General features: G+C 47.6%; 1 protein-coding gene across 11 annotated transcripts in view; it reads left to right on the top strand.

The window, feature by feature from the left end:
* The window catches only part of SPATC1 (spermatogenesis and centriole associated 1), a 44534-nt gene that overhangs the window by 11247 nt on the left and 16709 nt on the right, over nucleotides 1-16578 (top strand). The window contains exons 3-6 of one of the 11 annotated variants that reach the window (XR_014222829.1): nucleotides 5346-8431; nucleotides 8612-8699; nucleotides 10490-10562; nucleotides 12554-12687. The exons of 4 other annotated variants lie outside the window; for them this stretch is intronic. Coding sequence is in view for 2 of the 7 variants with exons in the window: in XM_082235467.1 (XP_082091593.1) it covers nucleotides 5346-8699; nucleotides 12554-12687 (3488 nt within the window). In the remaining 5 variants the exon portion in view is untranslated. Of the gene's footprint in view, nucleotides 1-5345; nucleotides 8700-10489; nucleotides 10563-12553; nucleotides 12688-16578 lie in introns of those variants that run through there. 6 more of the 11 variants (XR_014222830.1, XR_014222831.1, XR_014222832.1 and 3 more) reach the window with 6 other exon arrangements.

Below are 16578 nucleotides of genomic sequence, written 5' to 3'. Positions count from 1 at the left end.
AGCAGCCATCTTCCACCCCCCAGGGCTTAAACATACTCACGTTTGCCAGCTAGCTGGACCTCTGAAGCAGCAGCCTCCTCTTGGCTCCGTTCTCCAGCAGCCTCTCCCACTGCCCTTCCTGGCAGGAGCTCAAAGCAGCTCAAAGCTGGCAATCTTCCTCCCTCCTCACACTTGTCAGGAAACGCGGAACCCCCATAACCTTTGGGGAAATTAATCCTGCATCCAGTCAGCGCTTCCCCTGTGCAGCTCTGCTTTGGGGCTTGAGGCTGACCTGGCAGGGAGCAGAGTAGCAGCGGTCCTGCGTCCGTGTGAGATGAGGGATAAATCAAGTCCAAAGACAGTCCGGTTCTTATCTCTAGAAGCGTTTATTTACAGAGCAGTAAATCCATCAGAACTTTCCGGCATCTTTCCTGTGCTCCAAAAGCACACACACAGCCTCTGAGCTGAGCTGTGTCTCAGGCAGAATCGAAAGCAAGTCTGAACACAGACACAGACTCTGACGCACTTCCCTGCGTCAAGCTCCTCCCAGATACAGGACACCACGGAGTTTTAACCCTGTCAGTTCCAAACTCCACAGAAAACACTTTCCATGCTTCTGTGAGTACATTCTATACATTCTGTTACTTACCTTTTATAGGACAAAGAGTGAGAATTCCACACGGGGAAACACCTACTGTGGAAGGGCCCAGAAGGTGTGACAACAGCCCTCTGCTCTCACTGCAATAAGCCACTTCTACCCATTTGGACTGGTTGCAACATTAAGTGGGGTCAGGGCCGGCCCACCCATGAGGCAAGTTGAGACAACCGCCTCAGGTGGCAGGATCCACTGGGACAGCAGATCACAATCTTTCTTCCCTGTTGTTTTTGATGTAGATCTTCCATTTCTCTCTGCTATAAAGCCTTAAATGGCTCAGGACCACAATATCTCAAGGACTGCCTCTTCCCATATGAACCTACCCGGACCCTGAGATCATCTTCTGAGGCCCTCCGTTGTGTGCCTCCCCCTCAATAGGTCAGGAGGGTGGCAACACAAAAATGGGTCTTCTCTGCAGTGGCTCCCTGTCTATGGAATGCTCTCCCCAGGGAAGTTCGCCTGGCACCTTGATTATACACCTTTAGGTGTCAGGCAAAAACTATAGGAGTGCAAATATCCAGAGTGTGGGGTCGGGTGGGATTACTATGAGGAATTATAAAATATGCATCAAGCCATTGTGTCCACAATGAATGCACTGTGTTTAATGGGTTTGATACATTGGCAATAATTTCTGATCAAATCCCACAACCCTCTGCATCTCTGGCCATTTCCTCTACTGTCCATTTCTCTTTCTTGACAAGTCAAGTACGCAGCCCAGTTGTCGCCAGGCAGGCATCCTGGGCCATAAAGATAGTGGGCAAGTTTCTTTGATGTAGCTTTTCTGATATGTTAAACTTAGGGCCAGGAAACGGATCTCACATGAAGGTGATAATGATCGCTGTCCTCCTGGCCATCCCTCTTATCATGTGTATTGATTGTTTATGACCTCCGGGGTTGCTGAATGCGCTCCTTTGTAGTTTTCATTCATTTACCCAAAAATATGCATGCTTAACTAGTGTTTGTAGTTTAACATTGTCCCCACGTGGGGTTTGTTGAAATGCTCAGAAGAAATTTGATTGGTTCTTACGAACACTCTGTAAAAAGCTCTTTTGTGAATAAAACGACCTGGGCCAGGGTCTGGAGGCACGCAGAGATTGTTATACGCACCCTTCCCAGTCTTGCTGGTTCAACCCTCTGTGTGTATTCTTATTAATCAGAGTTCAAACCTTCCTTTACTCAAGAACGCCTCAAGAAAAAACCCTTCCAATCTACGCCCCATCCCAAGAGACAAGGGTAGGGCGAGCAGAGATTACCCACCTCCGTCACTGGTGTTGTGCAATGTCAGGTCCATAGGCAATAAAACCACCACCAGGCGTGACTTTTTGTCTTGCAGGGGAATGACCGGGCTTATGTGACGGAGACCTGGGTACTTTAAGGCGAAGTAGTCTCCCTACATAAGATAACATCCCCAGGTTTCTCTGTCCTCCATCAATCGCAGACTGCGGGTCGGGGTCGGAGGAGTAGCATTGTTAATCCGGGAGGATTGCTCTTTCAGAGTTCTGCCAGCACCGGCGACCTCCGGCATTGAATGTGTTGGTCTTGTGTGGGGCACCAAGGAGAGCTTGGCTGTCTGGCCAAGTATACCGACCACCCAGCGCACCGGCAGCCACCCTGTCAGACCTGCTGGAGGTGGCGGCAGGCTGGGCCTTGGAGTTCCCAAGCCTATTGGTTTTGGGAGACTTCAACATCCATGCCGATGCCACCCCCTCCTCACAGGCTCTGGACCTAGTGACTTCCATGGCAACACTAGGCTCTTCCACTTTGTTTTGGGCCCCACTCATCAAGCAGGCCACACACTGGATTTGATCTTTGGTGCTGGCATAGATGTGATCATGCCATGCCCTGTGGAAGTGCCATGGTCTGATCACTATGCTCTGAAAGCCAAGATTGACTTCCCGCTCCTCCCCTGCTTGATTGGCGAGCCCATTTGGGCTTGCCCATGAAGGCTGATGGATCCTGATAGATTCCATCAGGCCTTGCGGGACCCTGCTCCTCCTGGCGACTCATTAGATGACTTTGTCTAGAACTGGAATAACCAGCTCTTGGCAGCTATCAATGAGATCACGCCTAAGCGCCCTCTGCGACCCTGTCAAAACCGGGCCCCTTGGTTTACCGAGGAGCTCCGGAAAATGAAGCAGGATCTCAGACGGCTAGAGCGAGCATGGCAACGGACTTGTGACGGAGCTTCACGAACATCTTATAGGACGCTTATGAAAGCTTATGAGATGGCTATGAAAGCTGCTAAGAAATCTTACTTCACAGCTTCCATTGCATCCGCTAGCTCTCGCTCGGCACAACTTTTTAGATTAGGTCGATAACGTCCTTAGAAGGACAACCAAATATAAGCACAAATTTGACTCACAGCTGTGAGGCATTCATGAGCTTTTTTGCGGAAAGTCCTGTTGCTCCGCCGTGACCTCCATGCAGATACAGTGACAGAACTGGAGGCCCCTCAATTGTGTTGGACCATTTTGATCGGATACTCCCTGCTGATGTGGACAGATTCCTCCAAGCTGGTAGGCCCACCACCTGCCTCCTCGATCTGTGCCCATCTTGGCTGATTAGGGCGTGCCCAGATGTCATGCAGACCCCCCTGGTTGAAATTATCAATTTGTCCTTTGGCATGGGGATATTCCCAGGGGAGCTGAAGGGAGCAGTGGTGTGTCCGCTCTTAAAGAAAACTTCACTAGATCCTTTAGATGTATCCAATTACCACCCAGTTTCAAATCTTTCATATCTGGGTAAGGTAATTGAGAGAGCGGTTGCTGAACAGCTTGGTAGGTTTCTGGAGGAAACATTGGCTTTAGATTCATTTCAGTCCAGGGTCCGTCCTGGTTTCGGGACCGAGACGGCTCTAGTCGCCCTTACAGATGATCTCCGTAGACAACTGGATCGAGGCAGGCCAGGACTGCTGATTCTTTTAGATTTATCAGCAGCCTTTGACATGGTTGATCATGATCTTCTGGACCACCGCCTCGCAGACGTGGGGATACAGGGCATAGCCCGTAAATGGCTGTGCTCTTTTATCTCTGGTCAGGTACAGAGGGTGGCGCTAGGGAGGGATATGTCATCGCGCCACTCCTTGGTGTGTGGAGTGCTGCAGGGCGCAATCTCCCCGATGCTTTTTAACATCTTCATGCGCACCCTTGCCCAGACTATCCGGAGCTTTGGGCTGGGCTGTCACCAATATGCTGAGCTCTATCTGCTGATGGATGGCCACACCAACTCGACCTGGACACACTGACCAGATGCTTGGAAGCTGTGGCTGGATGGTTTTGTGGGAGCCGATTGAAACTAAATCCTTCGAAGACAGAGGTCCTCTGGCTGGGTCAAGATGGTATGGGGATGAGGGACCAACTCCCTTCTCTTGCGGGGGCCCAATCAGTGCCACTGCCTTCTGGTAAGAGTTTGGGTGTAATCCTTGACGTCTCCCTTTCCATAGAGGCTCAGGTTACAGCAACAGCCAAGGCAACATTTTTCCACTTTCACCGCATCAAGCAGTTGGTCCCTTACCTTTCCCACCCTGACCTGGCCACAGTGATCCATGCGACGGTCACCTCCAGGTATGACTACTGACTACTCCAGCAGGTGCAGAATGCTGCGGCGAGGCTCCTCACAGGGTTTCTGCCACGGGAGCATATTCACCCAGTGCTTTTCCAGCTGCACTGGCTCCCGGTGGAGTACAGGGTCAGATTTAAGGGCTGGTTTTGACCTTTAAAGCCCTTTACAGCCTAGGACTCTTGTACCTACGGGACAACCTCACCCGGTATGCCCCACGAAGGACCTTAAGGTCCATAAATAGCAACACCCTAGAGGTCCTGGGCCCTAAGGAAATACAAAAAGTTGTATTTCAATCAACTTTTTATTATTGGTTGTTAGCCACCCTGAGCCCGGTCTTGGCTGGGGAGGGCGGGGTATAAATAACATTTATTTATTATTATTATTCCTTTTTAAACAGGTCTTTAGTTGACCCTTTAAAATGTGGCTTTTTGGGGAGGGGATGTTACTGGATTATTGTTGCACATTCAGGTGATGAACAAACCCTCCATCATGGGTAGGCAAACTAAGGCCCGGGGGCCGGATCTGGCCCAATCACCTTCTAAATCCAGACCGCAGATGGTCTGGGAATCAGCATGTTTTTACATGAGTAGAATGTGTCCTTTTATTTAAAATGCATCTCTGGGTTATTTGTGGGGCATAAGAATTTGCTGACCCCTGCCAATCTTCCAGGGTGTAGCAAATATGATGCAGATCATTGGATTCCTCCCTGTAGCTGCCTTCAGTCTCAGCATTTGGCATTGACATTTTACTAAAGAGGACCGTGAGCCAGACTTCCTCCACCAGGTGTCCTCCAGATGTTTTTGATTGCAATTCTCACCTGCCACTAGCCAGCATCAGTCGTGCGATGCTGGGGCAGATTGTAGAGATGGTCCACAACAGCTGGGGTACAGAGGTAACTGAAACATCTTTAACTTCAAAAAGTGCCAGAATTGCTGTCATCCAGCCACCGTAAATACCTTTAAAGAGAACAAACCAAAGAGAAAACTAGAGCCAGAACCTTCCAAAAAAATGCAGACCATCTCTATGACCATGGAACTCAGGGCTTCCCTTGTTGTGATGCCACTAGTAGCTTCTGAGTGTTAGGGATGTGATGCCCTGTGAGGTCAGTGTGACCCCGACGCTCAGCGGAGCCTCTCTCTCTTCTTTGCAGCTAATGCCGCTTTATATCCAGCCCATCAGAGTCTTGCCACGTCCTCCTCTCAAAGTCCCAAAGGCTATTGCTATGAGTGCTCCTCTCCGGTGCATCCACACCATCCACAGACTTCCTCCTCCCAAAGTCCCAAAGGCTATTGCTATGAGTGCTCCTCTCCGGTGCATCCACACCATCCACAGACCTCCTCAACAACTTCCTCTGACCCCAGTAACACAAATCTTGCGGGTGGCACAGTGTACGCAGTGGGAGTCCCCCCACTCTGGTCCTTGCCCAGCTCCATGCCCCCTGGGGTTGATACAGTCGTCTTACCTCCAGGCCGCCCCAAAGTTGCCAGGACACAAACAGTAGACATCACCACTCTCCAGCCAAGCTCTGGGGGCACCTATTCTCCAAATGCCAACCAAACAAGAGAAATTGAATCAACTTGGTCCTGGCCCAGCTCCATGTCCCCTGGGGATGATACAGTCTTCTTACCTCCAGGCCGCCCCAAAGTTGCCAGGACACAAACAGTAGACATCACCACTCTCCAGCCCAGCTCTGGGGGCTCCTATTCTCCAAATGCCAACCAAACAAGAGAAATTGAAACATATTGGCCCTGGCCCAGCTCCATGCCCCCTGGGGGTTATTCAGTCTTCCCTCCTCCAGGACGCCCCAAAGTTGCCAGGACACAAACAGTAGACATCACCACTCTCCAGCCCAGCTCTGGGGTCTCCTTTTCTCCAAATGCCAACCAAACAGGAGAACTTGAATCAACTTGGTCTTGGCCCAGCTCCATGTCCCCTGGGGATGATACAGTCTTCTTACCTTCAGGCCGCCCCAAAGTTGCCAGGACACAAACAGTAGACATCACCACTCTCCAGCCCAGCTCTGGGGGCTCCTATTCTCCAAATGCCAACCAAACAAGAGAAATTGAATCATATTGGTCCTGGCCCAGCTCCATGTCCCCTGGGGATGATACAGTCTTCTTACCTCCAGGCCGCCCCAAATTTGCCAGGACACAAACAGTAGACATCACCACTCTCCAGCCCAGCTCTGGGGGCTCCTATTCTCCAAATGCCAACCAAACAAGAGAACTTGAATCATATTGGTCCTTGCCCAGCTCCATGTCCCCTGGGGTTGATTTAGTCGTCTTACCTCCAGGCCGCCCCAAAGTTGCCAGGACACAAACAGTAGACATCACCACTCTCCAGCCCAGCTCTGGGGGCTCCTATTCTACGAATCCGAACCAAACAAGAGAACTTGAATCAACTTGGTCCTGGCCCAGCTCCATGTCCCCTGGGGATGATACAGTCTTCTTACCTCCAGGCCGCCCCAAATTTGCCAGGACACAAACAGTAGACATCACCACTCTCCAGCCCAGCTCTGGGGGCTCCTATTCTCCAAATGCCAACCAAACAAGAGAACTTGAATCATATTGGTCCTTGCCCAGCTCCATGTCCCCTGGGGTTGATACAGTCTTCTTACCTGCAGGCCGCCCCAGATTTGCCAGGACACAAACAGTAGACATCACCACTCTCCAGCCCAGCTCTGGGGGCTCCTATTCTCCAAATGCCAACCAAACAGGAGAAATTGAATCATATTGGTCCTTGCCTAGCTCCATGTCCCCTGGGGATGATACAGTCTTCTTACCTCCAGGCCGCCCCAAATTTGCCAGGACACAAACAGTAGACATCACCACTCTCCAGCCCAGCTCTGGGGGCTCCTATTCTACGAATCCGAACCAAACAAGAGAACTTGAATCAACTTGGTCCTGGCCTAGCTCCATGTCCCCTGGGGATGATACAGTCTTCTTACCTCCAGGCCGCCCCAAAGTTGCCAGGACACAAACAGTAGACATCACCACTCTCCAGCCCAGCTCTGGGGGCTCCTATTCTACGAATCCGAACCAAACAAGAGAAATTGAATCATATTGGCCCTGGCCCAGCTCCATGCCCCCTGGGGATTATTCAGTCTTCCCTCCTCCAGGACGCCCCAAAGTTGCCAGGACACAAACAGTAGACATCACCACTCTCCAGCCCAGCTCTGGGGTCTCCTTTTCTCCAAATGCCAACCAAACAGGAGAACTTGAATCAACTTGGTCTTGGCCCAGCTCCATGTCCCCTGGGGATGATACAGTCTTCTTACCTCCAGGACGCCCCAAAGTTGCCAGGACACAAACAGTAGACATCACCACTCTCCAGCCCAGCTCTGGGGGCTCCTATTCTACGAATCCGAACCAAACAAGAGAAATTGAATCATATTGGCCCTGGCCCAGCTCCATGCCCCCTGGGGTTGATTTAGTCTTCCCTCCTCCAGGCCGCCCCAAAGTTGCCAGGACACAAACAGTAGACATCACCACTCTCCAGCCCAGCTCTGGGGTCTCCTTTTCTCCAAATGCCAACCAAACAAGAGAACTTGAATCAACTTGGTCCTGGCCCAGCTCCATGTCCCCTGGGGATGATACAGTCTTCTTACCTCCAGGCCGCCCCAAAGTTGCCAGGACACAAACAGTAGACATTACCACTCTTCAGCCCAGCCCTGGGGTCCCCAACTCTCAGGATACCACCCAGAATGCCTCTCTCAATGTTACCCGGGATGCTTCTCAAAATGCCTCACAGAATGGTCCTGTCTCAGTGCTAAATCTCTCAGGCCCTCTAAGCAGTGCTGATGTTGCTCAGCGCTGGTGGGAGTCTCGGCCTTTCACCCCTCCAAGTGCAGCACTCAATGCCTATGTATGCCAAGCATGGCCTGCCATGAGCATGCCAGCACTGCAGCAGGCATTGGCGCTGGGGCAAGCAATGCAGCAGGCACAAATCCTGACTCCAAGGAATGAGAAGCTATTGGGAGGGGTAAAGGAACTAAGGCAAGCCCAAGCAATGACACAGCGACAGGCAATGGAGCGGGAGCAGATGCAGCCTAGGGCGTGGGCGCAGGCACCCGTAGTGACCCAGGCACCAAGACTGACACAGCAGCAGGCATTCGAGAGAGCACAGGCACAGCAATGGGTGAAGACCTGGGCAGAGATGGAGCAAACAGCACGACGACAGGAAATGGAGCGGGCACACTGGGCCCAGGCCCAGGCCCAGGCCCGGGCCCAGGCCCAGGTAATGACCCAAGCACAAGCCCAGGCACTTGCACAGCCTATAATCCTGAGAAGCCCTGCCCCTTTCATACTGCAACCCCCCCTTGTTGGTAGGGAAGCCATGCCACCCCCTTTCCAACTACCCTCTCCCGAAGCCATGCCACCAACCCACCTCCCTGCTAATCCACTCCAAGCCCCACAGAAATATCCCGATGTGAAGCCAAAGGAGCGCAGAGCCTCCACTAAGCAAGAGACTGACATGAAGACCAGCAGCGATGCCAAAGGAAAAGGTGAGAGGGGCCAGAACGGAGCTGGGGCAGGCAGGCAGGGTGGAGTGGAGCAGAGCTATGTGGCGGGGGTACAATTCACAAGGAACTGCCACTAGCCCTAGAGCCAGCAACAAGCAGCAGCATGGGCAGCCCAGGCCAGCACCATGAGTGCTGCTATTTGCAACCCCAAAGAGTTTATGAGGACAGTGCCCTGCCCTGGAGGAGATCCAGAAGCCCAAGGGACAGAGGGAAATCCTCTGTGGTCAGAGGCAAGCCATGATCTGCCCCTAGATGGCTGAGGGATGCCCAGGAAAGTCTGGTGTAAGTTGGCTATATGTGGGCACTTAGTCAGGGCCCATTTGCCAGAAGCTGAAGTTATCATGGGATCATGAATAAATCACAGCGGGCAACTGAAGGTCAACATCAGCAACTCTTTTTCTGTGAGATTTTTATTCAAGTTTTTCATAATAAAATAAAATAGTGTCTACAAAAAATACAAATAGAGTCCTCTCCTAAAAGTAATTCTTAGCCCTTACCACACACAGAGGATAGTAGCTCCTCCCAGCTGTCACTTCCCACTCTGGGAGACCAACAGTTCCCTGTTTCTCACCCAAGGCCCTCCATCAAGCATCTACCACTCCCATTCATATACAATCTCTGGACCTTAATAAAGGCCCCAGACATAGGACTCCAAGGAAAAAACAAAGAAGAAAAACAAAAAGAGAGACAAAAAAGAAAGGAAGGAAGGAACAATAAGAGAGAAAAGAGAGAGAGATAAAAAAGACAAAAGAAAAATAAACGCTAGAGAAAGATACAAACAAAAAAGTCCCTTCTGATTTTCCATCTGCCGATAACATAAAAAAAGGAAAAGGGATTACCATACTTTACCGTGTACAACACGCCTCCATGTATAAGACATCCCCTATTTTGGAGAAATCAAAATTAAGAAAATTGGAGGGGGGGGGAGAGATTGTTGAGCTTTTTTGGGATTGCCCACAGTTGTTGAGCTTTATTCAGGAGGGGGGTGGCCCACAGTTGTTGTGCACACATCGCAAAAGTCACCTATCCTCTGTCCCATCGCCAACAAAAGCAGCAAACAGGCTGCCCAATCAACAGCCAATCAACACCAGCCCTTGCCGCAGCCACCAATAACAATCTCCGACTCACAGCAGCAACAGCAACCAATCCCATGTCCCCCACAATGCACTACCCATATATAAGACAACCCCCAATTTTAACATGATTTTTCATTAAAAAAAACAGTCTTATACACGGAAAAGTATGGTATTTAAGACATTTAGCCCATGCTAAAATCCATCTTCTGCACTTTCTGTTAAACAATATTTATTTTAAGTTAAGGTGTCTCAGAAGCATTCATTTTGTTTTCCCACTAAAAGTACAAGAGGAGTTCCCTAATTGTTATTATTGGCTAATGTCAACCATATTTTTTCTTTTCTATTAACTTTATTTCCATTAATTTCCACCACAGTTACTCCATATTGAGTGACAGCAAATTCTTTCTATCCATGTCCATTTTAAAATCTCTCCATTGTTATCACATATTGGAATAATATTCCTTTTTCTTCTTATTATATATCCTTTAGTTCATGTCCATTTCCATATGCTCAAATTCCACTTCCTGTTGCATTTCCATTTCCTGTTGTATTTACAGTACTATCCTGATCTCCTCTCCTCTAGAAACTTCCATTTTCATTTTTCCCAGTCTTTTCCCAGAGAGAATACCATAAATTTGGCAGCATCATTCTCTGAATTTGCTCCAAATCATATACAAAATACTTTCTCTCTGCTAGAACTGAAGAATGGCCAGGACTGAAGTTTTCCCTAAAGCTTTCCCTACCTCAACTCCATCAATGCCAAATCCAGGTAATTCCCCATTTGTGATTGTATCTCCTCCTCCTCCAAATCCTTGTATGGAATGCATTTCATTTCCGCATCTGCTTTCTTCATCCAGTCTTGCCAGCTTTTCATTGATTTGGTCCGAAGCATCTAGGTATTCTTCATTTCCATTTTCCATTTCAGATCTCTTTGACTCATTTTCTCTCCACCTTTCTTTTCCACTGATTGATTCCAATCATTTTTAATTGTTCAGCCATCAACTGCTGAACAATGCCAACAGTCACTGGGAGATCTAAAGGTACCTTTGCCATACTGGATGCTTTTGATGATTTGAATATTATTAGCAACTCTATGTTAATATTTCCACCTTAAAACCACAGCCACAACATGTCTTATAGGAAATTCTTTTCCACAACTAGAAATGGCCGCTTTACTTTCAGCAACAAGAAACAGAAAAAGGGTTAGATTTTTCACACAAGGGTTTCCCTTGTCTGTCTAATCTTTATTGTTAACCATAAATCAGGCTTTTAGCTTTGCCTTGAGACACTTTAACAACCAGTTTTCCTTTCTGTTCTTCATAACAACAGAAAGAGGTACGTACGATTTTTCAGATTGTAAATTTTCACCAGCAGCATAGAGGGATCTCTCCGAGTTAGTTTTCCTTGTCCCAGAGGTGTTTAAGAAAGAGAGTGTGCTGGTCTTTCTACCTATAAAACATGCTTAAGTGACATTTGGGCACAGTGTTGACTCCTCACCTTGCCAGCTCATTGTAACTCCCGTCCAAGCCGCCAGGCACAGACAACATAAAATGACCTCAGCAAAGCATTTCAGGTCCCCCAGATCACCCTTATTCTCCTGAGTGATTACTGTATTGGCCCGAATATAAGCCGCACCCGCAAATATATTCAATGGCTACAATTCCGCAGGCACTCACATCCAAAAATGGCAAATGTCTAAGAAAATCCTACGGGTACTAGAGATTACCCGTAAGCTTGCAAATCGGCAATAAAACATTTCTTTGTTCCGTTTTACTATATGTCTGTTTCAGCAGCAAGATCATAAAAGCCTATTTTTGTAAGGTCATGTATTTAAGCTGCACTTTTTCACGGTCGGAATTTGTGGGGAAAGTGTGGCTTATTTTTGGGCCAATACGATAACAGTCAGTCTGACTACTATCAATCACCACATAATTATCTTCTGTCAGCAGAGAGCTAACAGAGAGGCAGCCAAACTGCCATTCCTCTCCCTGGAAGTTATCAGCAGCTGGCCAGTCTTCAAATAATGGCCTGGCCACAGACAGGCTTTATACAGACCTATAAGTGCCTAGTAGCAACTGTAACTATTGCACCCTATGCCTGAAAGCTGCCTTAATGACATTCCTTTGCCACAAAATGTGTGCCACTGGGGGCCAGCTGACACATCATTTTTTTAAAAAAAATGCTTCAATTAGCCAGTTTTAGTTTGAAGAAGGAACCACCCATGCAACTCCAATCCAGAATGGACTCACACCGTGGTTGCCCGATTTCTTCCCCTCTCCTGTGTCCTGTTAGCTCCCAAAGGTGGCTGCAGACAGCCCCATGATCCTGCCTAAAATGAACAGCTGTCCTTCTGAGCACCGTTAGCTTACAGACTTCTTTTCTCTCTCACCTTTTGCATCGAATGCGCTGCACTTGGGCAAAATAAAAAGCTGCTCACCTTTGTATTTTATTTATTTATTTAGAAGGATGCATACAATTCTAAGCATAGTGCAGGACAAAGCCCTTAACTTATATTCACAGGAGGGGTGTTGGTGCAGAGTTTACAAAGAGACAAGACAGGCTGGCTTTAGTACATGGAGCAGTGCAAACAGGGGGGAAGGTGGGGAACTCCACTCTGGTCAGCAAAATGTGGCCTGGGCTGCTAGCTGTGAGGCAATAGGCTGGCAGGGGAGGGTGGACAGCTTGACCAAGGGGAGTGGGCACTTTGTGGATGGTGGAGGGCCAGGGAGACCTCCTCTCTGACAGGAAATGTCTTTGCAGAAACCAGCAAGCAAGAGCGCATCGTGGGCGAAATTGCATTCCAACTGGACCGCAGGATTCTCTCCAGCATCTTTCCTGACCGCGCGCGCCTCTACGGTTTCACCGTCCGGAACATCCCTGAGAAAGTCGCACAGGTGAGGGGAAACTCCACTTACTGCCTCTGGCCCTAACCCTGGCATGGCAGCTTAGAGAGAGAGAGAGAGAGCGTGCAAGTAGAGCCTTTCCACATGAATTTGTGGAACCCAAACTGGGGGTTTCCCCCAAGGAACCGTCAAAAGGGACCAGTCATTTCAGGCCAACTAGGAATGGATGTCAGTGGGTCAGTTCAAGCATACCGTGGTACCTTGGTTCACAAACTTAATCCGTTCCAGAAGTCTGTTCCAAAACCAAAGCGTTCTAAAACCAAGGTGTGCTTTCCCATAGAAAGTAATGCAAAATGGATTAATCCATTCCAGACTTTTAAAAACAAGCCCTAAAACAGCAATTTAACATGAATTTTACTATCTAGTGAGACTATTGATTCATAAAATGAAGCAATAATCAATGTACTGTACTATAAAATAAATAAGACTGTATTGTAGATGATAAAAATAAAAATTACTTTTTTTTCTTACGTGTACTAATGATAGTCAATATTTGGATGGGAGGCTTTTATCCATTTCTGCAGTCACACAACCAATCAATCAGTAGCTGAACTCGGTTCCACACAGTCACAAAAACGAAGTCACAAACCACAGTCACAAGGCAGTCCCATAAAATGAAGAAGAAGAAGTCACAGTCAAAAAATGAAAAAGCCACACAAACAAAAACGCAAAAAACAGCAAAAACAAAAGCTCCAAATATCACCTCTGTGTTGTGTGGGAGCTCAAGACTCAACACGAAGCCTCTGATAAGCAGCGGGGGACTCAATTTACAAACGGAACACACTCAACAGGAAGTGGAACATGTTTCGCTTCCAAGGCAAAGTTCACAAACCGGAACACCTACTTCCAGGTTTGCAGCGTTCTATTTCCAAGTTGTTCATAAACTAAGCTTGTCCCACATAGAGATTTCTCAGGAGACAGATGAGGTGATGAGGCACTCCCATTTCTTTAAGAACTTGCCATAGTTTGCTGTGGTCGGCACAGTCAAAGGCTTTTGCATAGTCAATGAAGCAGAAGTAGATGTCTTTCTGGAACTCTCTAGCTTTCTCCATAATCCAGCGCATGTTTGCAATTTGGTCTCTGGTTCCTCTGCCCCTTCGAAATCCAGCTTGCACTTCTGGAAGTTCTCGGTCCACATACTGCTTAAGCCTGCCTTGTAGAATTTTAAGCATAACCTTGCTAGCGTGTGAAATGAGTGCAATTGTGTGGTAGTTGGAGCATTCTTTGGCATTGCCCTTCTTTGGGATTGGGATGTAGACTGATCTTCTCCAATCCTCTGGCCACTGCTGAATTTTCCAAACTTGCTGGCGTATTGAGTGTAGCACCTTGACAGCATCATCTTTTAAAATTTTAAATAGTTCAGCTGGAATACCATCACTTCCACTGGCCTTGTTATTAGCAGTGCTTTCTAAGGCCCATTTGACTTCACTCTCCAGCCTGTCTGGCTCAAGGTCAGCAACCACACTACCTGGGGTGTACGAGACATCCGAATTTTTCTGGTATCATTTCTCTGTGTATTCTTGCCACTTCTTCTGCTTCTGTTACATCCTTACTACTTTTGTCCTTTATTATGGTAATCTTTGCATGAAATGTTCCTTTCATATCTCCAATTTTCTTGAACAGATCTCTGGTTTTCCCATTCTATTGTTTTCCTCTATTTCTTTGCATTGCTCGTCGAAGAAGGCCCTCTTGTCTCTCCTTGCTATTTTTTGGAAATCTGCATTCATTTTCCTGTATCTTTCACTATCTCCCTCGCATTTTGCTTGCCTTCTCTCCCTCACTATTTGTAAGGCCTCGTTGGACAGCCACTTTGCTTTCTTGCATTTCCTTTTCATTGGGATGGTTTTCGTTGCTGCCTCCTGTATAATGTTGCAAGCCTCCATCCATAGTTCTTCAGGCACTCTGTCCACCAAATCTAAATCCTTAAACCTGTTCCTCACTTCCACTGTGTATTCATAAGGGATGTGACTTAGATTGTATCTTACCGGCCCACTGGTTTTTCCTACTTTCTTCAGTTTAAGCTTGAATTTTGCTATAAGAAGCTGATGACCTGAGCCACAGTCAGCTCCAGGTCTTGTTTTTGCTGACTGTATAGAGCTTCTCCATCTTTGGCTGCAGAGAATATAATCAATCTGATGTTGATGCTGCCCATCTGGTGATGTCCATGTGTAGAATCGTCTCTTGTGTTGTTGGAAAAGAGTGTTTGTGATGACCAGCTTGTTCTCTTGGCAGAACTCTATTAGCCTTTGCCCTGCTTCATTTTGAACTCCCAAGGCCAAACTTGCCAGTTGTTCCTTTCATCTCTTGACTCCCTACTTTAGCATTCCAATCCTCTGTAATGAGAAGAACATCCTTCTTTTGTGTCATTTCTAGAAGGTGTTGTAAGTCTTCATAGAATTGGTCAATTTCAGTTTCTTTGGCACCGGTAGTTTGTGCATAAACATGGATTACTGTGATGTTTTTGTCCAAAACTCCATGGAGAAAAACAACAGGCATATAAAAGTTTTAAAAAATAAAGTGTTAAAGTCATGTGGAGTTTGGTTCCAAGTCTGCAATGTTGATTCCTTCCTTCCTTTGGCAATCACTCGTAGCTGAGTAAGATTGTCTTCCATAAACATGGTTTTAACAATGAGTCCGTAAGTGACTGGAGGCCAATTCCGGAGCCAAACGTCCTTCCACAGTTGCGTAGCTGGGGAGGTAGCTGCCCCCCATCAATAAAAATCAATACACATCTGAGGTTCTGCTTCCCCCAAAGCCCTACAAAAATCTTGGTTATGCCCATGCCCTCTATATATCAGGGGTGGGGTGGGTGGCTTGGATCCTTTCCACTTTCTTCCCCCCTTCACTGCCCAGCTTTTTCTCCATTGCCTCCAGGTCCACATTACTTATCCCTCCCTTCCCACTAAAATGTTAACCCAAGGCTTGGTCCTTTAACATCCTTTGGGCTGCAGCCACCTTGTCTTCCCTGCTCTTGCCTCTCACCATGGATCCTAAATCCTGACTTCTCTCGCTTCTTGCTCTGAGCACGTCCTCCCCACTTACCGCTCTGGCTTCCTTTTCTGTTTCCCCATAAGGTTCAACTTCTTTCCTTCCAAACCTCCTGACAGTCAAGCCTCTTGGCAGCTCCATCCTCTTTACCTTCTCCAGCTTCTCTGTCAGTGTTTGGGTTCCAAATTGAGCACCAAGGCGTTTGAGAACCAAGGGACCAATAGTCTCTAAGCAGTTTACAAAGATGCAACACAAAATAAAAATCAGCTATGATAAAATCAAACTATAGTTAAAACGCCTGCTGAAATAACAAAGCCTTTTGTAGGCACTGGAAGTTCAGTGGGGAAAGGTTCGTCTGACCTCAGCTGTAATGGAGTGCCAAAAACTTCTCCTACCCCTCTGACCCTTGCCATTAACTAATTGGTGAGCCAGCAAGCAACGCCTTGCTATTATCCTGGGATAACTGGCCAGTGTATTGTACATGCTAAGTTCTATTTCAGAAGGAAATCATAGTTGCAAAAAGCCCATTGTGGATTTAGCAGCTAGCTGTTTTAACACATAAAAAGTATATTTAAAATTTTGTATAGAATATAATGGCTGGAGTTTGAGGGGTTGTAGCCAACTACATTTTACTCAAAACAGACTAATTAATCTGTTAGTTATGTCCATTAATTTCAGTGGGCTTACTCTGTGTAGGGCAAACATGGGCGACAACCCTGAGACTATTAGTAGCCCAGCACTGCATGGGAAGAGATCCCACAACGGAGCCTCTGGCATTTTCAGTCAAACAATCTCAGGCAGCAGCTGACGGTGGGTGGGTGGGTGGGGCTTGGAGAGCCACTGCCAGTCAGAGTAGACAGCATCAGGGCTGGACAGACCCAAAGGGACTGTGTC

The sequence above is a fragment of the Podarcis vaucheri genome (genome assembly GCF_965113315.1).
Source record: "Podarcis vaucheri genome assembly, chromosome: 8".
NCBI classification, from domain to species: domain Eukaryota; kingdom Metazoa; phylum Chordata; class Lepidosauria; order Squamata; family Lacertidae; genus Podarcis; species Podarcis vaucheri.
Note: the sequence above shows the minus strand (reverse complement) of the source record. Positions and strands in the feature narration are given on the sequence as shown.